Source organism: Carcharodon carcharias, chromosome 29 (assembly GCF_017639515.1).
Source record: "Carcharodon carcharias isolate sCarCar2 chromosome 29, sCarCar2.pri, whole genome shotgun sequence".
In the NCBI taxonomy this organism is placed as follows: Eukaryota; Metazoa; Chordata; class Chondrichthyes; order Lamniformes; family Lamnidae; genus Carcharodon; species Carcharodon carcharias.
In genome coordinates, this window is record NC_054495.1 from 5,258,652 (window position 1) to 5,279,497 (window position 20,846).

General features: G+C 55.0%; 1 protein-coding gene across 2 annotated transcripts in view; it reads left to right on the forward strand.

Moving 5' to 3' along the window:
- Positions 1 to 20,846, forward strand: part of LOC121271047 (basal cell adhesion molecule-like) — a 157,030-nt gene that overhangs the window by 107,784 nt on the left and 28,400 nt on the right. For both annotated transcript variants that reach the window (XM_041176749.1, XM_041176750.1), the window contains exons 6-11: positions 2,683 to 2,865; positions 3,920 to 4,044; positions 11,582 to 11,738; positions 13,285 to 13,400; positions 16,276 to 16,417; positions 18,221 to 18,348. In XM_041176749.1, the coding sequence (XP_041032683.1) occupies positions 2,683 to 2,865; positions 3,920 to 4,044; positions 11,582 to 11,738; positions 13,285 to 13,400; positions 16,276 to 16,417; positions 18,221 to 18,348 (851 nt within the window). The remainder of the gene's footprint in view (positions 1 to 2,682; positions 2,866 to 3,919; positions 4,045 to 11,581; positions 11,739 to 13,284; positions 13,401 to 16,275; positions 16,418 to 18,220; positions 18,349 to 20,846) is intronic.

The window sequence follows — 20,846 nt, forward strand, 5'->3', positions numbered from 1 at the left end:
CTCTCCCTCCGTCTCTGTCTCTCTCTCTCTCCCTCCGTCTCTGTCTCTCTCTCTCTCCCTCCGTCTCTGTCTCTCTCTCTCTCTCCCTCCCTCTCTGTCACTCTCACTCTCCCTCCATCTCTGTCTCTCTCTCTCTCTCCCCCTCCTCTGTCTCTCTCTCTCTCCCTCCATCTCTGTCTCTCTCCCACTCTCCCTCTGTCTCTGTCTCTCTCCCACTCTCCCTCCGTCTCTGTCTCTCTCTCACTCTCCCTCCGTCTCTGTCTCTCTCACTCTCCCTCCGTCTCTGTCTCTCTCACTCTCCCTCCGTCTCTGTCACTCTCACTCTCCCTCCATCTCTGTCTCTCTCCCTCTCCCTCCTTCTCTGTCTCTCCCTCTCTCCCTCCTTCTCTGTCTCTCCCTCTCTCCCTCCCTCTCTGTCTCTCTCACTCTCCCTCCATCTCTGTCTCTCTCACTCTCCCTCCATCTTTGTCTCTTGCCCTCCCCGTCTCTCACTCGCCGCATTTCTCTCTGTCTCTCACCCCTCCTCTCGGCCCCTCCTCTCGCCCCCTCCTCTCGCCCCCTCCTCTCGCCCCCTCCTCTCGCCCCCTCCTCTCGCCCCCTCCTCTCGCCCCCTCCTCTCGCCCCTCACCTCTCACCCCCTCACCTCTCACCCCCTCCTATTGCCCCTCCACCTCTTGCCCCCCACCTCTCGCCCCCGGTCTCCCGGCCCACGCCCCCCTCCTCTCGCGCCCCCTGCCCCTCCACCACTTGCCCCCTGCCTCTCACCCTCCACCTCGCCCCCGCCCCTCACCTCTTGCTCCCGCCTCTCGCCCCCACCACTTGCCCCCTCCTCCCCCTCTCCTCTCTCTCTCTTTCTTTGCTATCTGTCTGTCTCTCCCCCCACTTTGTCATCCTCTTTCTTCCCCTCCCCCTCTCTCTCCCACCCTCTCCCCCTCTCCCCACACCCTATCCCTCTGCCCCCATCCCCCCACCCTACCTTCCCCTCCCCTCCCCCTCACTTCTCCCCCCTCTCCCACCCTCTCTCCCCTCTCCCCCTGTCTCCCCCCTTTCCCGCCCCTCCCCCCCCACCCCCCTTCCCCCCCTTCCCCCCATCTCCCCCCCACCCCCCTTCCCCCCCCTCTTCCCCCCATCCCCTTCCCCCCACCATCTCGCCCCCCCCCCTGTCCCGCCCGCTTCCCCCCCCCCACACTTTTCCACCCTCCCCCCCCCCCCCCACAACCCCCCTCCTCCCCCTCCCCCCTCTCCTCTGGGTAAGAAGGTTGTGAGATGGAACTCCACTGCAGAGACTGGAGTCCTTTACTCCAGGCCGACACTCCCAGTGTCAGTGCTGAGATTGAAATAAACCCTTTCACCTCTCTGTGCGTTAGAACCACGGAAATACTTTGCAAAGTCACTGCTGTAATGTAGAAAACAACACAGCAAGATCCCACAAACAGCAGTGTGATAATGACACAGATCACCTGTACTTCAGTGGCTTTGATGAATATTGGTCCCAGGACACTGGGGAGAACCCCCCACCCACCATGCGCTCCTTAAAATAGTGGCTGTGGGATTTTTTGCATTCACCTCAATACTGACTCTCTGACAGTGCGGCAGTCCCTCAGCACTGACCCTCTGACAGTGTGGCAGTCCCTCAGTACTGACCCTCTGACAGTGCAGCACTCCCTCAGTACTGACCCTCTGGCAGTGCAGCACTCCCTCAGTACTGACCCTCTGACAGTGCAGCACTCCCTCAGTACTGACCCTCTGACAGTGCAGCACTCCCTCAGTACTGACCCTCCGACAGTGCAGCATTCCCTCAGTACTGACCCTCTGATAGTGCAGCACTCCCTCAGTACTGACCCTCTGACAGTGCAGCACTCCCTCAGTACTAACCCTCTGACAGTGCAGCACTCCCTCAGTACTGACCCTCTGACAGTGCAGTACTCCCTCAGTACTAACCCTCTGACAGTGCAGCACTCCCTCAGTACTGACCCTCTGACAGTGCAGCACTCCCTCAGTACTGACCCTCCGACAGTGCAGCATTCCCTCAGTACTGACCCTCTGATAGTGCAGCACTCCCTCAGTACTGACCCTCTGACAGTGCAGCACTCCCTCAGTACTGACCCTCTGACAGTGCAGCACTCCCTCAGTACTGACCCTCCGACAGTGTGGGTGGGGGTGAAGTGTTTAGGGGGATGGAGAGTGTTCTGGGGATGGGGTAGTGTTTAGGGGGAGGGGGAGTGTTTGGGGGGTGAGGGAGTGTTTCGGGGGATGAGGAGTGTTTAGGGGGATTGGGAGTGTTTAGGGGGATGTGGAGTGGATGGGGAGTGTTTAGGGGGATGTGGAGAGTTTAGGGGGATGGGGGAGTGTTTAGGGGGCTGGGGGAGTGTTTAGGGGGCTGGGGGAGTGTTTAGGGGCCTGGGGGAGTGTTTAGGGGGATGGGGAGTGTGATGTTGGCACCAATACAGGACAGTCACTTAAGAATCAAATGGGGAAAGCGGGAGAAACATTCTTTCCCCAGACAGTGGGGAGAATGTGGGAGTGTCGGCCATGGGGGGGTCTTCAAGGTGAATCGTGCCGATGGATCTAAAGGGAGAAGCTGGACAAACACATGGAGGAGGGAGGAATTGGAGATGGTGATGGGGTGAGATGAAGTGCAGTTTCTTACCCCCCCCTCCCCCCCTCTCTCTCTGCATTTAGAAATGTACATGACCCCTCGCGTTGTTAAGGAGGCCAGTGGACTGTACACAGCGACCAACAAACTCTACCTGAAGCTGTCCAAGGCAGATAAGGACTCGCGCTATCACTGCCAGGTTCACTTTCAGATGATGAACGGCAGGAAACACACCCTGGACTCCGAGGACTTCCAGATCTCCCTGTACTGTGAGTCCTGTCACCCTTTCTGGGGCAGTGCTGGTTGGGGGGCAGTGGGGGGGGCTTCATGACAAAGGGGGGTCGGTTTGGGGTGAGGGGGTTGTGGGGTGGGTTCGATCTGCTGGAGTATGGGGTTGGGGTTGGCAGGTGGAAGGGGGGGCGGTGGAGGGGGTGCTGGGGGGTGTTGGGGGGTTAGGGGTGGAGGGAGGGGGTGCTGGGGGGTGTTGGGGGGTTAGGGGTGGAGGGAGGGGGTGCTGGGGGGTGTTGGGGGGTTAGGGGTGGAGGGAGGGGGTGCTGAGGGGTGTTGGGTTAGGGGTGGATGGGGGGTGGTGGGGGTTTTGGGAGTGGAGTGGGGGTGGGGGTGGTGGGAGGGTTGGGAGTGGAGGGGGGTGGTGAGCTGGTGGTTGGGGGGGTGGGGTTGGTGAGTGGGAATGAGGTGGGTGGTAGGGGGTGTGGTGGGGGAATGTGGGGTGGGTTTGGTGGGGGGGCTGGTGGAGGGGGGCGGTGTTGGGGGTGGGGTGTGTGTTTGGTGGGGGAATGTGGGGTGGGTTTGGTGGGGGGGCTGGTGGAGGGGGGCCGTGTGGGGGGTTGAGGGTTTGTTTGGTGGGGGGTGGTGGAGGGGGGTGTTGTGGGCAGGTGGGTTCGGTGGGGGGGCTGGTGGAGGGGGGCGGTGTGGGGGTTTGAGGGTGTGTTTGGTGGGGGGTGGTGGAGGGGGGGGGTTGTGGGCAGGTGGGTGGGTGGGGGGGTCGGGGTGGGGAGTGTCCAGAATTGGGGACCCAGGAGCTGAACATTGGAGCCAGGGTCGTTCAGGGGGTGATGTGGATTCTGGGGCTGGGTTGGAAATTTCGGGATTGAGGTGAACGGGTTATTATTGGGTAAGGGGGGGCCGAGGGATGTAACGATGAGGTGGATAAATGGGGCTGGGATATGGGAGCGGGGGGCATTGAGCTGGGGGGAGGGGATTGCTGCGGGGGGAGGGTTGAGTTCCGATCGGCAGTCCGGCAGCATTGACCCTCACTTCCTTCCCCCCCAACCCCCTTCCTTCTCTCACTCTCCCTCTCAGACCACACAGAGGTCGTGACCTTTAAGCTCATTTCGGCCGCCATGATCAAGGAAGGTGATGATGTCACGCTCCAGTGCTCAGCGGATGGCTTTCCTCAGCCTGACTACACCTTCTATAAGCTTGAGGTGAGTGACAGGGGAGGGGATGATGGAGGCGCTGGTTGCTGGTTTGGTGGGTGGGGGGTGGTGGTGGTGGTGGGAAGGGGCCGGACAGACAGTGGGTGGGAAGGGCAACAGAGCTGGGAAGGTCGAGAGATTGGGACCGATGGGAAGGGGTCAGGGGGAATCGAGGGGTATACCAGAGCGCGGGCAGCGGATGAGGGGGTGATCTGAAGAGTGCGGAGAGTGAGGGCAAGGGGGCTGAAGTATGAGGGCGAGGGAGTGTGCAGAGTGGAGGGGCAGATTGTGAGAGTGAAAGGTTTCCTCAAAAGGAGCGAGGAAGTTGGGCACAAGGGTGAGCGGATTAGCAGTGTTACGGTGAGGGGATTAGCAGTGTTACGGTGAGGGGTTTGGCAGTGTTACGGTGAGGGGTTTGGCAGTGTTACGGTGAGGGTTTGGCGGTGTTACGGTGAGGGTTTGGCGGTGTTACGGTGAGGGTTTGGCGGTGTTACGGTGAGAGGTTTGGCAGTGTTACGGTGAGGGTTTGGCAGTGTTACGGTGAGGGTTTGGCGGTGTTACGGTGAGGGTTTGGCAGTGTTACGGTGAGGGTTTGGCAGTGTTACGGTGAGGGGTTTGGCAGTGTTACGGTGAGGGGTTTGGCAGTGTTACGGTGAGGGTTTGGCAGTGTTACGGTGAGGGTTTGGCAGTGTTACGGTGAGGGTTTGGCAGTGTTACGGTGAGGGTTTGGCGGTGTTACGGTGAGGGTTTGGCAGTGTTACGGTGAGAGTTTGGCAGTGTTATGGTGAGGGTTTGGCAGTGTTACTGTGAGGGGTTTGGCAGTGTTACGGTGAGGGTTTGGCAGTGTTACGGTGAGAGGTTTGGCGGTGTTACGGTGAGGATTTGGCAGTGTTACGGTGAGGGTTTGGCAGTGTTACGGTGAGGGGATTAGCAGTGTTACGGTGAGGGGATTAGCAGTGTTACGGTGAGGGTTTGGCAGTGTTACGGTGAGGGTTTGGCAGTGTTACGGTGAGGGGTTTGGCAGTGTTACGGTGAGGGTTTGGCAGTGTTACGGTAAGGGTTTGGCAGTGTTACGGTGAGGGTTTGGCAGTGTTACGGTGAGGGTTTGGCAGTGTTACGGTGAGGGGTTTGGCAGTGTTACGGTGAGGGTTTGGCAGTGTAACGGTGAGGATTTGGCAGTGTTACGGTGAGGGTTTGGCAGTGTTACGGTGAGGGTTTGGCAGTGTTACGGTGAGGGTTTGACGGTGTTACGGTGAGGGTTTGGCAGTGTTACGGTGAGGGGATTAGCAGTGTTACGGTGAGGGTTTGGCAGTGTTACGGTGAGGGTTTGAAAGTGTTACGGTGAGGGTTTGGCAGTGTTACGGTGAGGGTTTGGCAGTGTTACGGTGAGGGTTTGGCAGTGTTACGGTGAGGGTTTGGCGGTGTTACGGTGAGGGTTTGGCAGTGTTACGGTGAGGGTTTGGCAGTGTTACGGTGAGGGGATTAGCAGTGTTACGGTGAGGGTTTGGCAGTGTTACGGTGAGGGTTTGGCAGTGTTACGGTGAGGGTTTGGCAGTGTTACGGTGAGAGGTTTGGCAGTGTTACGGTGAGGGTTTGGCGGTGTTACGGTGAGGGGTTTGGCAGTGTTACGGTGAGGGTTTGGCAGTGTTACGGTGAGGGTTTGGCAGTGTTACGGTGAGGGTTTGAAAGTGTTACGGTGAGGGTTTGGCAGTGTTACGGTGAGGGTTTGGCAGTGTTACGGTGAGGGTTTGGCGGGTGTTACGGTGAGGGTTTGGCGGTGTTACGGTGAGGGTTTGGCAGTGTTACGGTGAGGGTTTGGCAGTGTTACGGTGAGGGGATTAGCAGTGTTACGGTGAGGGTTTGGCAGTGTTACGGTGAGGGTTTGGCGGTGTTACGGTGAGGGGTTTGGCGGTGTTACGGTGAGGGTTTGGCAGTGTTACGGTGAGGGTTTGGCAGTGTTACGGTGAGGGTTTGGCGGTGTTACGGTGAGGGTTTGGCGGTGTTACGGTGAGGGGTTTGGCAGTGTTACGATGAGGGTTTGGCAGTGTTACGGTGAGAGGTTTGGCGGTGTTACGGTGAGGGTTTGGCAGTGTTACGGTGAGGGTTTGGCAGTGTTACGGTGAGGGTTTGGCAGTGTTACGGTGAGGGGATTAGCAGTGTTACGGTGAGGGGATTAGCAGTGTTACGGTGAGGGTTTGGCAGTGTTACGGTGAGGGTTTGGCAGTGTTACAGTGAGGGTTTGGCAGTGTTACGGTGAGGGGTTTGGCAGTGTTACGGTGAGGGTTTGGCAGTGTTACGGTGAGGGTTTGGCAGTGTTACGGTGAGGGTTTGGCAGTGTTACGGTGAGGGGTTTGGCAGTGTTACGGTGAGGTTTGGCAGTGTTACGGTGAGGGTTTGACAGTGTTACGGTGAGGGTTTGGCAGTGTTACGGTGAGGGGATTAGCAGTGTTACGGTGAGGGTTTGGCAGTGTTTACGGTGAGGGTTTGGCAGTGTTACGGTGAGGGGTTTGGCAGTGTTACGGTGAGGGTTTGGCGGTGTTACGGTGAGGGTTTGGCGGTGTTACGGTGAGGGTTTGGCGGTGTTACGATGAGGGTTTGGCAGTGTTACGGTGAGGGGATTAGCAGTGTTACGGTGAGGGTTTGGCAGTGTTACGGTGAGGGTTTGGCAGTGTTACGGTGAGAGGTTTGGCGGTGTTACGGTGAGGGTTTGGCGGTGTTACGGTGAGGGTTTGGCGGTGTTACGGTGAGAGGTTTGGCAGTGTTACGGTGAGGGTTTGACGGTGTTACGGTGAGGGTTTGACAGTGTTACGGTGAGGGTTTGGCAGTGTTACGGTGAGGGTTTGGCAGTGTTACGGTGAGGGTTTGGCGGTGTTACGGTGAGAGGTTTGGCGGTGTTACGGTGAGGGTTTGACGGTGTTACGGTGAGAGGTTTGGCGGTGTTACGGTGAGGGTTTGACGGTGTTACGGTGAGAGGTTTGGCAGTGTTACGGTGAGGGTTTGGCAGTGTTACGGTGAGGGGTTTGGCAGTGTTACGGTGAGGGTTTGGCGGTGTTACGGTGAGGGTTTGGCAGTGTTACGGTGAGGGTTTGGCGGTGTTACGGTGAGGGGTTTGGCAGTGTTACGGTGAGGGTTTGGCAGTGTTACGGTGAGGGTTTGGCAGTGTTACGGTGAGGGTTTGAAAGTGTTACGGTGAGGGTTTGGCAGTGTTACGGTGAGGGTTTGGCAGTGTTACGGTGAGGGTTTGGCGGTGTTACGGTGAGGGTTTGGCGGTGTTACGGTGAGGGTTTGGCAGTGTTACGGTGAGGGTTTGGCAGTGTTACGGTGAGGGGATTAGCAGTGTTACGGTGAGGGTTTGGCAGTGTTACGGTGAGGGTTTGGCGGTGTTACGGTGAGGGGTTTGGCGGTGTTACGGTGAGGGTTTGGCAGTGTTACGGTGAGGGTTTGGCAGTGTTACGGTGAGGGTTTGGCGGTGTTACGGTGAGGGTTTGGCGGTGTTACGGTGAGGGGTTTGGCAGTGTTACGATGAGGGTTTGGCAGTGTTACGGTGAGAGGTTTGGCGGTGTTACGGTGAGGGTTTGGCAGTGTTACGGTGAGGGTTTGGCAGTGTTACGGTGAGGGTTTGGCAGTGTTACGGTGAGGGGATTAGCAGTGTTACGGTGAGGGGATTAGCAGTGTTACGGTGAGGGTTTGGCAGTGTTACGGTGAGGGTTTGGCAGTGTTACAGTGAGGGTTTGGCAGTGTTACGGTGAGGGGTTTGGCAGTGTTACGGTGAGGGTTTGGCAGTGTTACGGTGAGGGTTTGGCAGTGTTACGGTGAGGGTTTGGCAGTGTTACGGTGAGGGGTTTGGCAGTGTTACGGTGAGGGTTTGGCAGTGTTACGGTGAGGGTTTGACAGTGTTACGGTGAGGGTTTGGCAGTGTTACGGTGAGGGGATTAGCAGTGTTACGGTGAGGGTTTGGCAGTGTTACGGTGAGGGTTTGGCAGTGTTACGGTGAGGGGTTTGGCAGTGTTACGGTGAGGGTTTGGCGGTGTTACGGTGAGGGTTTGGCGGTGTTACGGTGAGGGTTTGGCGGTGTTACGATGAGGGTTTGGCAGTGTTACGGTGAGGGGATTAGCAGTGTTACGGTGAGGGTTTGGCAGTGTTACGGTGAGGGTTTGGCAGTGTTACGGTGAGGGTTTGGCAGTGTTACGGTGAGAGGTTTGGCGGTGTTACGGTGAGGGTTTGGCGGTGTTACGGTGAGGGTTTGGCGGTGTTACGGTGAGAGGTTTGGCAGTGTTACGGTGAGGGTTTGACGGTGTTACGGTGAGGGTTTGACAGTGTTACGGTGAGGGTTTGGCAGTGTTACGGTGAGGGTTTGGCAGTGTTACGGTGAGGGTTTGGCAGTGTTACGGTGAGAGGTTTGGCGGGTGTTACGGTGAGGGTTTGACGGTGTTACGGTGAGAGGTTTGGCGGTGTTACGGTGAGGGTTTGACGGTGTTACGGTGAGAGGTTTGGCAGTGTTAAGGTGAGGGTTTGGCAGTGTTACGGTGAGGGGTTTGGCAGTGTTACGGTGAGGGTTTGGCGGTGTTACGGTGAGGGTTTGGCAGTGTTACGGTGAGAGGTTTGGCGGTGTTACGGTGAGGGTTTGACGGTGTTACGGTGAGGGGATTAGCAGTGTTACGGTGAGGGTTTGGCAGTGTTACGGTGAGGGTTTGGCGGTGTTACGGTGAGAGGTTTGGCGGTGTTACGGTGAGGGTTTGACGGTGTTACGGTGAGGGGTTTGGCGGTGTTACGGTGATGGTTTGACAGTGTTACGGTGAGGGTTTGGCGGTGTTACGGTGAGAGGTTTGGCAGTGTTACGGTGAGGGTTTGACGGTGTTACGGTGAGGGTTTGACAGTGTTACGGTGAGGGTTTGGCAGTGTTACGGTGAGGGTTTGGCAGTGTTACGGTGAGGGTTTGGCGGTGTTACGGTGAGGGTTTGGCGGTGTTACGGTGAGGGTTTGGCAGTGTTACGGTGAGGGTTTGGCAGTGTTACGGTGAGGGGATTAGCAGTGTTACGGTGAGGGTTTGGCAGTGTTACGGTGAGGGTTTGGCGGTGTTACGGTGAGGGGTTTGGCGGTGTTACGGTGAGGGTTTGGCAGTGTTACGGTGAGGGTTTGGCAGTGTTACGGTGAGGGTTTGGCGGTGTTACGGTGAGGGTTTGGCGGTGTTACGGTGAGGGGTTTGGCAGTGTTACGATGAGGGTTTGGCAGTGTTACGGTGAGAGGTTTGGCGGTGTTACGGTGAGGGTTTGGCAGTGTTACGGTGAGGGTTTGGCAGTGTTACGGTGAGGGTTTGGCAGTGTTACGGTGAGGGGATTAGCAGTGTTACGGTGAGGGGATTAGCAGTGTTACGGTGAGGGTTTGGCAGTGTTACGGTGAGGGTTTGGCAGTGTTACAGTGAGGGTTTGGCAGTGTTACGGTGAGGGGTTTGGCAGTGTTACGGTGAGGGTTTGGCAGTGTTACGGTGAGGGTTTGGCAGTGTTACGGTGAGGGTTTGGCAGTGTTACGGTGAGGGGTTTGGCAGTGTTACGGTGAGGGTTTGGCAGTGTTACGGTGAGGGTTTGACAGTGTTACGGTGAGGGTTTGGCAGTGTTACGGTGAGGGGATTAGCAGTGTTACGGTGAGGGTTTGGCAGTGTTACGGTGAGGGTTTGGCAGTGTTACGGTGAGGGGTTTGGCAGTGTTACGGTGAGGGTTTGGCGGTGTTACGGTGAGGGTTTGGCGGTGTTACGGTGAGGGTTTGGCGGTGTTACGATGAGGGTTTGGCAGTGTTACGGTGAGGGGATTAGCAGTGTTACGGTGAGGGTTTGGCAGTGTTACGGTGAGGGTTTGGCAGTGTTACGGTGAGGGTTTGGCAGTGTTACGGTGAGAGGTTTGGCGGTGTTACGGTGAGGGTTTGGCGGTGTTACGGTGAGGGTTTGGCGGTGTTACGGTGAGAGGTTTGGCAGTGTTACGGTGAGGGTTTGACGGTGTTACGGTGAGGGTTTGACAGTGTTACGGTGAGGGTTTGGCAGTGTTACGGTGAGGGTTTGGCAGTGTTACGGTGAGGGTTTGGCAGTGTTACGGTGAGAGGTTTGGCGGTGTTACGGTGAGGGTTTGACGGTGTTACGGTGAGAGGTTTGGCGGTGTTACGGTGAGGGTTTGACGGTGTTACGGTGAGAGGTTTGGCAGTGTTACGGTGAGGGTTTGGCAGTGTTACGGTGAGGGGTTTGGCAGTGTTACGGTGAGGGTTTGGCGGTGTTACGGTGAGGGTTTGGCAGTGTTACGGTGAGAGGTTTGGCGGTGTTACGGTGAGGGTTTGACGGTGTTACGGTGAGGGGATTAGCAGTGTTACGGTGAGGGTTTGGCAGTGTTACGGTGAGGGTTTGGCGGTGTTACGGTGAGAGGTTTGGCGGTGTTACGGTGAGGGTTTGACGGTGTTACGGTGAGGGGTTTGGCGGTGTTACGGTGATGGTTTGACAGTGTTACGGTGAGAGGTTTGGCGGTGTTACGGTGAGGGTTTGACGGTGTTACGGTGAGAGGTTTGGCGGTGTTACGGTGAGGGGTTTGGCAGTGTTACGGTGAGGGTTTGGCAGTGTTACGGTGAGGGTTTGGCAGTGTTACAGTGAGGGTTTGGCAGTGTTACGGTGAGAGGTTTGGCAGTGTTACGGTGAGGGTTTGGCGGTGTTACGGTGAGGGTTTGGCGGTGTTACGGTGAGAGGTTTGGCGGTGTTACGGTGAGGGTTTGGCGGTGTTACGGTGAGGGTTTGGCGGTGTTACGATGAGGGTTTGGAGGTGTTACGGTGAGGGTTTGGCGGTGTTACGGTGAGGGTTTGGCGGTGTTACGGTGAGGGTTTGGCGGTGTTACGGTGAGGGTTTGGCGGTGTTACGGTGAGGGTTTGGCGGTGTTACGGTGACGGTTTGGCGGTGTTACGTTGAGGGTTTGGCGGTGTTACGGTGAGGGTTTGGCGGTGTTACGGTGAGGGTTTGGCGGTGTTACGGTGAGGGGTTTGGCGTTGTTTACGGTGAGGATTTGACAGTGTTACGGTGAGGATTTGACAGTGTTACGGTGAGGGTTTGACAGTGTTACGGTGAGGGTTTGGCAGTGTAACGGTGAGGGTTTGGCAGTTTTACGGTGAGGGTTTGGCGGTGTTACGGTGAGGGTTTGACAGTGTTACGGGGAGGGGTTTGGCAGTGGTACGGTGAGGGTTTAGCGATGTTATGGTGAGGGTTTGACGGTGTTACCGTGAGGGGTTTGACAGTGTTATGGTGAGGGATTTGGCGGTGTTACGGTGATGGTTTAACAGTGTTACAGTGAGGCGTTTGGCAGTGTTACGGTGAGAGGTTTGGCAGTGTTACGGTGAGAGGTTTGGCAGTGTTACGGTGAGGGGTTTGGCAGTGTTACGGTGAGGGGTTTGGCAGTGTTACGGTGAGGGTTTGACGGTGTTACGGTGAAGGTGCTGTGGTTTATTTGAGGGATTTGATCACTGTGTGATTCTGTTGGGAATTCTTTTCTCGGCTGCTGATGGGGTTAATCTTCCCCTCAGGATGGTGAGGAAGTAGACCTTCGCACAAACAAGGATGGCATCCTGCGCTTAAAGAACATAACCAAGCAGCAAAGTGGAAAATACCAGTGTGAGGCTCTGGACTTTGATGCTCCCCCTGAGGTGGAATTGAAAAAGGATCTCAGCATTCACGTGAATTGTAAGATACATTCTGTTCCCTTGCAAACCTACAAGACATACTTCACCTCTCTCGGTCTGTCCAGACCGAATTAGGTGGAAATTCGCCTCACACTGGCTGATGTTGTTCTCTGCCTATATATATGCCCTAATAATGAGATTTACATAAAACCCCAGTGAACCAACACATCTTAGTTCAAATCTGTCCCCACCCTAATTGCCTCCCTATCTCTGTAACCTCCTCCAACCCCTACAACCCTCCCTAGCTCTGTAACCTCCTCCAGCCCCTACAACCCTCCCTATCTCTGTAAGCTCCTCCAGCCCCTACAACCCTCCCTATCTCTGTAACCTCCTCCAGCCCCTACAACCCTCCCTATCCCTGTAATCTCCTCCAACCCCTACAACCCTCCCTATCTCTGTAACCTCCTCCAGCCCCTACAACGCTCCGAGATCTCTGCGCTCCTCCAATTCCGGCCTCTTGACCATCCCCCGATTCCAATCGCTCCACCATTGGCGGCTGCACCTTCAGCTCCCTGGGGGTCCTAAGCTCTGGAATTCCCTCGCTAAACCTCTCCACCTCTCTCCCTCTCTCTCTCTCGCTCTCCTCCTTTAAGACGCTCCTTAAAACCGACCTCTTAGACCAAGATTTTGGCCACCTAATGTCTCCTCATGTGGCTCAGGGTCAAATTTTGTTTGCAAGTTCGTCCCTGTGGAGCATCTTGGGTCAATTTAACCATGTCAAAGGTGCGATAAAAATGCAAGGAGGGAAGAACTAGCTGGGGAGACAGCTGGGTGAGTTCCTCTCCATGTGTAGAGTTGTTGGCTGCTGATGTAGGACAAGAGGATAAGTGGCAATAGGGCCTGGGTTCAGCATATCTCTGAAATCCCAAGATCAGACCTTACATTGGGGATGGAGGGATCCTCGGTGTAGGCCCTGCTTTCTGCCTGGGCCTAGCAACAAGTCGAGCCGCCCTCAACGGGAGTCTTTCAGCAACCAAAAACCCAAGAGATAAATAAAATCATGTGGGCGGAGTGGGGTGGTGGGTGGGGGGGGGGGGGGCGGGGTGGTGGGTTTGCAAGGGGGGGTGGGGGGTTGGGGAGGGCGTTGGATATGAGTGAAAATTTTGAGGGCCAGAGCCAAGCATCACCTGATTGGGTGACGGAGAGTTTGCTCGCTTTCCAATTGGACGCGGTGATGGCCTGGAGTTCCCAAGATGGTGACCAATGACAGGAGAGTTGGGCGGGGCAGACGGGGGTCATGTAATGGCACCTCTGGGAGTGCATCCAATCAGAGCCGGTGACCCTGAGCACCATGGGAGGGTTGCATGGTGACACTTGATGCCAGTTTGGGGGGCCTGGAGAGACCTGAAGGCTGCAGGCCCTGATACCCACACCCTTAGATACAGAAAACCATGAGATGACAGGCGTCTAGCGTAAGGGTGTGTGTTCAGGCCAGTGTGTCTTCCCATACTGAGAGAGGTGGGCCGGGCAGATGTGGAGGAAGCCGTAGGTTGTCTGTCAGGTGCGCCTGACCATGTTAACCTTGCTCTTTCCTCCTGTCCGAGCAGATCTGGATCCTCTGGTGCTCAACCGCAAGGGACCGATCACTGTGCATCGGGGGGAAGATGTGCAGGTTTCGTGCATCACACAAGGGTCTGCGACCCCAAAGATCACGTGGAGAAAGGTCTGTAAATCGCTGCGAAAATCACTGCTTTACTTTTGCGGGAAACCGAGGCCGATCGCTGACCTGGAACGAACGACACCAGCGCCTGTCCGACTCGGTTTAAGAGACAAGATTGTGTTTTTTAATAAAAAAAATCCCACCATGGGATGCGGGGCGTTATTGCCTGTTCATTGTAGTGGCTGGGCATTAGTCAGGTTTGCCCCATGCCATGATTTCCAGTGTTACCCAACCTGGAAGAGGGCTTGCTCCCCTTCTGACAGGCTTGAGTGAGCTGCTGTGGTCTCACTGCAAACAGTTAGGACCATGAGACATAGGAGCAGAAATTAGGCCATTCGGCCCATCGAGTCTGCTCCTCCGTTCAATCATGGCTGATAATTTTCTAAGCCCCATTCTCTCACCCTCTCCCCATAACCTTTGGTTCGTTAATTGATTAAGAACTATTTACCAAGACCTCGGGGTAAGTATGTGGGGCGGTAAAATGCAGCAAGCCATTCATTTTCCGTTGGCTTTGGCAGGACCGGAAAATCCCGCCGGTGTAAAAGTCCACCCCACGGGTATTTGGAACGTGGAGTCATCTGTGCCTCGCTCTCTTTGGGGGCCTTTCGGTCACCTGACCGCTGATGTCACAGTTCCATCACCGATACCAACGTGGTCTCATTAACATATCCGTTAAAAGCCATTAACCCACAGGCTTTAAATGAAAGCAGAAAATGCCGGTAAGACTCAGTGGGTCTGGCCGCGTCCGTGGAGAGAGGAACAGAGTTCACGTTTCAAACCCACGTGACTCTTTTTCAGAGCTCAAGGGAAGAGGGAATGGGATGGATTTTTATACTGTTAAAGAGGAAGGGGGGGTGAGTGGTGGAGCAGGGGGAGCAGGATAGGAGATCAGGGACAGGTGGGAGCTCAGGAGAGATTGACACGGGCACCAGGCAAAGGGAGCGTTGACTGTGATGTTAAAGACTAAAGAAAGTACTGATAGTGGCATAAAGGAAAGATAGCAGAATGTGTTACTTGCAGAACAAGAGCAAGTGACCTGAGCAAGAGCAGCAGAGAAACTAGTGGCAGGTGGCCCTCATGGGGAAGCGGGAGATTAGTGGGGGAAAAGGGTTCAAAAAATGAACAAAAAATTGAAAGAATTAAATTTTCAAAAATGGGTTAAAAAAGGGGTCACCACTAAACACATCTTCCACTCAGCCCCCCACTCAGCATTCCGTTAGGACCATTCTCTCAGGGACACAGAGTCTCACAGTGCAGAAGAGGCCCTTCGGCCCATCAAGTCTGCGCCGACAACGTGAGAAACACCTGAGCTGCCTACCGAGTCATCCTGGTCCACTCTTCCATCACCCCCAACTCCTCGTCTCCTTCCCATGCAACTGCAGAAGGTGCAACACCTGCCCCTTTACCTCCTCCTCCCTCCTCACCTTCCAAGGGCCCAAACACTCCTTTCAAGTGAAGCAGCATTTCACTTGCATTTCCCCCAACTTAGTCTACTGCATTCGCTGCTCCCTATGTGGTCTCCTCTACACTGGAGAGACTAAACGCAGACTGGGTGACTGCTTTGCAGAACACCTGCGGTCTGTCCGCAAGCATGACCCAAACCTCCCTGTCGCTTGCCATTTTAACAGTCCACCCTGCTCTCTTGCCCACATGTCCGTCCTTGGCTTGCTGCATTGTTCCAGTGAAGCCCAACGCAAACTGGAGGAACAGCACCTCATCTTCCGACTAGGCACTTTACAGCCTTCTGGACTGAATACTGAGTTCAACAACTTCAGACCATGAACTGTCTCCTCCATCATGACCCTCCTCTGTCACAATCTCCAGGCTTCACCATCCCTAGCTGCCCCTGGCCTTCTTGAAATGCTGCTACCTGAGCGATTGCAGGTTCCCGTTTCTGGGTTTGACACAACGGAATGGCTTACTCGGCCGAATCAGAGGGCAGTTAAGAGTGGGTCTGGAGTCACATGTAGGCCAGACCGGGTAAGGAGGGCAGATTTCTCTCCCTCGAGGGACATCAGTGAACCAGATGCGGTTTTTACCACAATCCAGTCACGTTCACGCTCACCATTACTGAGGTGAGCTTGTTATTTTAAAATCATTCACGGGGATGTGTGCTTCGCTGGCAGGGCCCAGCATTTATTGCCCATCCCTGATTGCCCTTGAGAAGGTGGTGGTGAGCTGCCTTCTTGAACCGCTGCTCATGTGGTGTAGGTACACCCACAGCGCTGTTAGGGAGTGAGTTCCAGGATTTTGACCCAGCGACAGTGAAGGAACGGCCGATATATTTCCAAGTCGGGATGGTGGAGGGGAACTTCCAGGTGGTGGTGTTCCCCATGTATTTGCTGCCCTTGTTCTTCTAGGTGGTAGTGGTCATGGGTTAGGAAGATGCTGTCTAAGGAGCCTTGGTGAGTTCCTGCAGTGCATCTTGTAGATGGTACACACACTGCTGCTACTGTGCGGTGGTGGAGGGAGTGAGTGTTTGTGGATGGGGTGTCAATCAAGCGGGGCTGCTTTGTCCTGGATGGTGTTGAGCTTCTTGAGCGTTGTGGGAGCTGCACTCACCCAGGCAAGTGGGGAGTATTCCATCACACTCCTGACTTGTGCCTTGTAGATGGTGGACAGGCTTTGGGGAGTCAGGAGGTGACTTATTCACTTCAGGATTCCCAGCCTCACTTCTCCTGACTTTATTTGATCAAATAAGTTTTAAATTCCCCCGGTTGCCGCGGTGAGATTCGAGCCCACCTCTCCAGGCCTCTGGGTTAGCTGGTCCAGTAACATCCCCACACTCCTATCCAACCCCCCCCAGGTAAGAGCTGTGAAGCCTCTTGCCTGCCCAGCGTCTGCACTGACTGAGGTACGCCATTGGTTTTTCTCACAGGGCGAGGAGCAACTCTCCCATTCCGGGACCCTCAAGTTGGAGAAGGTGAGCTACAAATCCAGTGGGACATATGTGTGTGAGGCCAGTGTTCCCTCCATCCATGGCCTCATGAAAACCCAAAAGCTGGAGGTGGTTGTCGAAGGTAAGAAAGAACTCAAAGCCCCACACGTGCGCACAACTGAAATGGAGGAAAAGCCTTAAAAAATATCAGTACGATGGCTAACACTAGCAAACTGTTTCAACACAGTTAACAATGTGCATTTATATAGCACCTGTAATATAATAAAACATCCCAATGTGCTTCACAGGAGTGGTTAACAAACGCAATTTGACCCCAAGCCACACAAGGGGATTAGATGGAAAGGTGACCAAATGCTTGGTCAAAGAGGCCAGTTCAAAGGAACGTCTCCACGGAGGGGGGAGAGAGAGAGGGTGTGGAGAGGTTTACGGAAGGAATTCCCCAAGCTCAGGCCCCCCACCCCAGGCAGCTGAAGGCATGGCCGCCGATGGTGGAGCGATGGGAATCGGGGGATGGACAAGAGGCCAGAATTGGAGGAGTGCAGAGATCTCTGAGGGTTGTAGGAGCTGGAGGAGGTTACAGAGATAGGGAGGATTGTAGGGGCTGGAGGAGGTTACAGAGATAGGGGGTTGTAGGGGCTGGAGGAGGTTACAGAGATAGGGAGGGTTGCAGGGGCTGGAGGAGGTTACAGAGATAGGGAGGGTTGTAGGGGCTGGAGGAGGTTACAGAGATAGGGAGGGTTGTAGGGGCTGGAGGAGGTTACAGAGATAGGGAGGGTTTTAGGGGCTGGAGGAGGTTACAGAGATAGGGAGGGTTGTAGGGGCTGGAGGAGGTTACAGAGATAGGGAGGGTTGTAGGGGCTGGAGGAGGTTACAGAGATAGGGAGTGTTGTAGGGGCTGGAGGAGGTTACAGTGATAGGGAGGGTTGTAGGGGCTGGCGGAGGTTACAGAGATAGGGTGGGTTGTAAGTGATGGAGGAGGTTACAGAGATAGGGAGGGTTGTAAGTGATGGAGGAGGTTACAGAGATCAGGAGTGGATGAAGAGTCCGTGGAGAGATTTTAACAACCTCGGTCCATCTGAGGTATTGTGTCCCATTTGGGACACCTGACCTTAGGAGGAGATGAAGGGCTTCGGAGAAAGTACAGAAAAGATCTACTGGAAGGGTTCAAGGGATGAGATTATTACAGTTCCTCAGTGGAAAAGGAGAGGCTGGGGTTGTTCTCCATCGAGCAGAGAGTAGATCTGATGGCGGTGTTTAAAGTCATGAAGGGTTTGGATGGGGTCATTTGGGAGGAGCAGTTTCCAGCGGCTGAAGGGCCGACATTCAGAGGGCGCAGGTTCCCAGGGATTGGCCAGAGGACCAGAGGTGGCACGAGGCAGAACGTTTTGAACACGGCGAACTGGCTCGGGTTAGGAATGCGCAGCCTGAGCGGGTGGAGGACACAGATTCAGTCAGAGCCTTCTGAGGGGAATTGGATGGGTACCTGAAGGGGAAAACGTTTCAGTGATATGGGGACAGAACGGGGATTGATGAGCCAGCACAGCCTGGATGGGCTGATTGGCCTCCCTTGGTGCTGTCCCCTGATTCTTTGAGTCTTTGGAACACACGAGGCCGAGGATTATAAAACGGAGGCGTTGCCAGACTGGGAGCTATGTAGGGCAGTGAACAATGGCCGGCGGAGGGTGGGTGGTGAACGGGACTTGGCACGAGTTCGGGTGCAGAGTTTTCGGATGGCCTCGAATTTACGGAGCGCGGACGATGCACGACCAGCCTGGCGGGTGTTGGAATAGTCAGGTCTTGAGGGACAAAAGGCAAGGATGGAGGGTTTGGGCTGCATGGTGGGACGAGGCAGACAATTTGCTGAGCTCCGGAGCCACCACTAGGTGATTCCACCAATTGTGTTTCCTTCTCTTTCCTTGCCCAGGGAAACCATCTCTGCACAACAACCCGTCCAAGGTGACTGTGGAGAAGGAAGGGGACAGCGTCACGCTGACCTGCACTGCCTCCGGGCACCCGAAACCCAAGATCACGTGGAACGTGGAGAAGCAGCAAGTATGTGTAAAACACTCCCTTTAAAGCGAAGGCCGAGATTGAACAAGCTTGAAGGGCTGAATGGCCTCCTTGTGCTCCAGTTTGCAGTGGAGACCCTAAAGAGTTGAGGGAGTTACATTTCAGTCCTGAACAATTCACCCAGTGGAGCATGAGTCCCTCCTCTGGTGTTAGTTGCTGCTAAGCATTTCTAAGCCTCTGACAAGGCCTCAGGTGGAGGACAGTGTCCACTTCTGGGGTCCTGGACTTTAGGAAGGATGCTGAGGCCTTGGGGGAGATTTACCAGAACGGTCCTAGGGATGAGGGGCTTCAGTTCATGTGGAGAGAGTAGAGACGCTGGGATTGTTCTCCTGGGAGCAGAGAGGGTTAAGGGAGAGATTGGATCAAGGCGTTCAAAATCATTTGGATAGGGTAAAGAAGGAGAAAGTGTTTCCAGTGGCAGGAGGGTCGGTAACCAGAGGGACACAGATTGAAGGGAATCGGGAAAAGACCCAGAGGGGGGAGATGAGGAGAATTGTTTTTATTTTGACACAGCCGAGTTGTTGTGATCTGGAAGGCGCTGCCTGAAAGGGCGGTGGAAGCAGATTCAATAGGAACTTTCAAAAGAGGGGAGTTGGAGAAATGTGAAGGGGAAAAATTTGCAGAGCTCTGGGGGTAAGAGCAGGAGGGAGAGTGGACAGATCTTTCAAAGATCCAGCACAAGGATGTTGGGCCGAATGGCCTCCTTTGTGTGCTGAAAGAGTTGATAATTCGATATGGATGAATGTCAGTCGCCCCATTAATGATCGAACTGAGTCCCTTGTGCAAGAATGGGCAGCATATCTGGGATTGAGATTTTGAGCGGCGTTCCTAGATTGGGGAGTGGATTCCCTCAAACTGTTCCTCTCCTCTCTCTGGTTGCTGAGGCAAGCTTCCTGTCGGTGGTTTCACCCACTTCACCACAGGCCCAAGTCCTATGCTGAACTTCCAGGTCAAAGGTCTCAGCTCAACCTAGGCTGATGGGTGAAACTCTCTGAGTTGTTCTGGTTCAGATGTACACTCGGACATGGGTATCACAAACCCAACAGCACCATCCTGTACCACTGTTCACTTTACATCTAACCTGTACCTGTCCTGGGAGTGTTTGATGGGGACAGTGTAGAGGGAGCTTTACTCTGTATCTAACCCCGTGCTGTACCTGTCCTGGGAGTGTTTGATGGGGACAGTGTAGAGGGGAGCTTTACTCTGTATCTAACCCCCTGCTTTACCTGTCCTGGGAGTGTTTGATGGGGACAGTGTAGAGGGGAGCTTTACTCTGTATCTAACCCCGTGCTGTACCTGTCCTGGGAGTGTTTGATGGGGACAGTGTAGAGGGATCTTTACTCTGTATCTAACCCCGTGCTGTACCTGTCCTGGGAGTGTTTGATGGGGACAGTGAAGAGGGAGCTTTACTCTATATCTAACCCCGTGCTGTATCTGTCCTGGGAGTGTTTGATGGGGACAGTGTAGAGGGAGCTTTACTCTGTATCTCATCTGTGCTGTACCTACCCTGGGAGTGTTTGATGGTGACAGTGTAGAGGGAGATTTACTCTGTACCTAACCCTGTGCGGTACCTGTCCTGGGAGTGTTTGGGCTGATCAGCTGGGAGAGGCAGTCTTTCCCTTCGATCCCGCTGACAGTCCCGCAGCTGAGTCACAATTCTGGAGCTGCTGTAAACAGAATCAAGCCCCCCACCACCCACCCCCCATCTCCAGGACTTTGCGAGTTGCCTGCAAGTCCCTTGGGGTCGTGGTAATTGCAGTTCACTCACGTGGGATTTCAGCAGCATTTACCTCAGGATTGGCTCATTTGCTACCATTGATCAGAGCCAGATATGCTTGCATTAGCTTTCCCCAGTACATTAACCCTGGCCAAATGCAGTGTAGCCAGGGGCTGCCTTACTGATGATACAACGCTTCAGTCCCACAGATCCTTTCTCCCACCCTCCGCACCATCCCTCCCCCCCCCACCCCGCCCCCAACTTCGGGTGGGACTGTGCTCAGTCCTGGGCCCCTACAGCTCAGGAAGGAGAGATCAGCCTTGGAGGGGGGGTGCAACGCAAGATTGAACAGAATAATCCCGGGGCAGAAAGGGTTAAATGACGAGAACAGGTTTGCACAGGCTGGAGCCTGCACTCCCTCGCGAATCGAGGATTAAAGGGGTGATCTAATTGAGGGGGGGTGAGATTATTAAAGGATTTGATAAGGTGGACAGAGATAAACTATTTCCTCTGGTGTGGGGAGAGTCCAGAGCAAGTGGTTGGGGGGGGCGGGGGGGGTGTTGGAGGGCAGGGTCTTAAAACTCGAGCCAGGCCATTCAGGGGGTGATGTCAGGAAGCACTTCTTCACACAGAGAGGGGAGAGGGGAGCGTGGAACTCTCTCCCTTCACCCCCCACCCACCCCAACAAGGAAGCTATGGACAAAGGCAAAGTGGAAGCTGTGGAGGCCGGGAAGGGCCAACTTAAATTGTCAAAGCTGAGGTT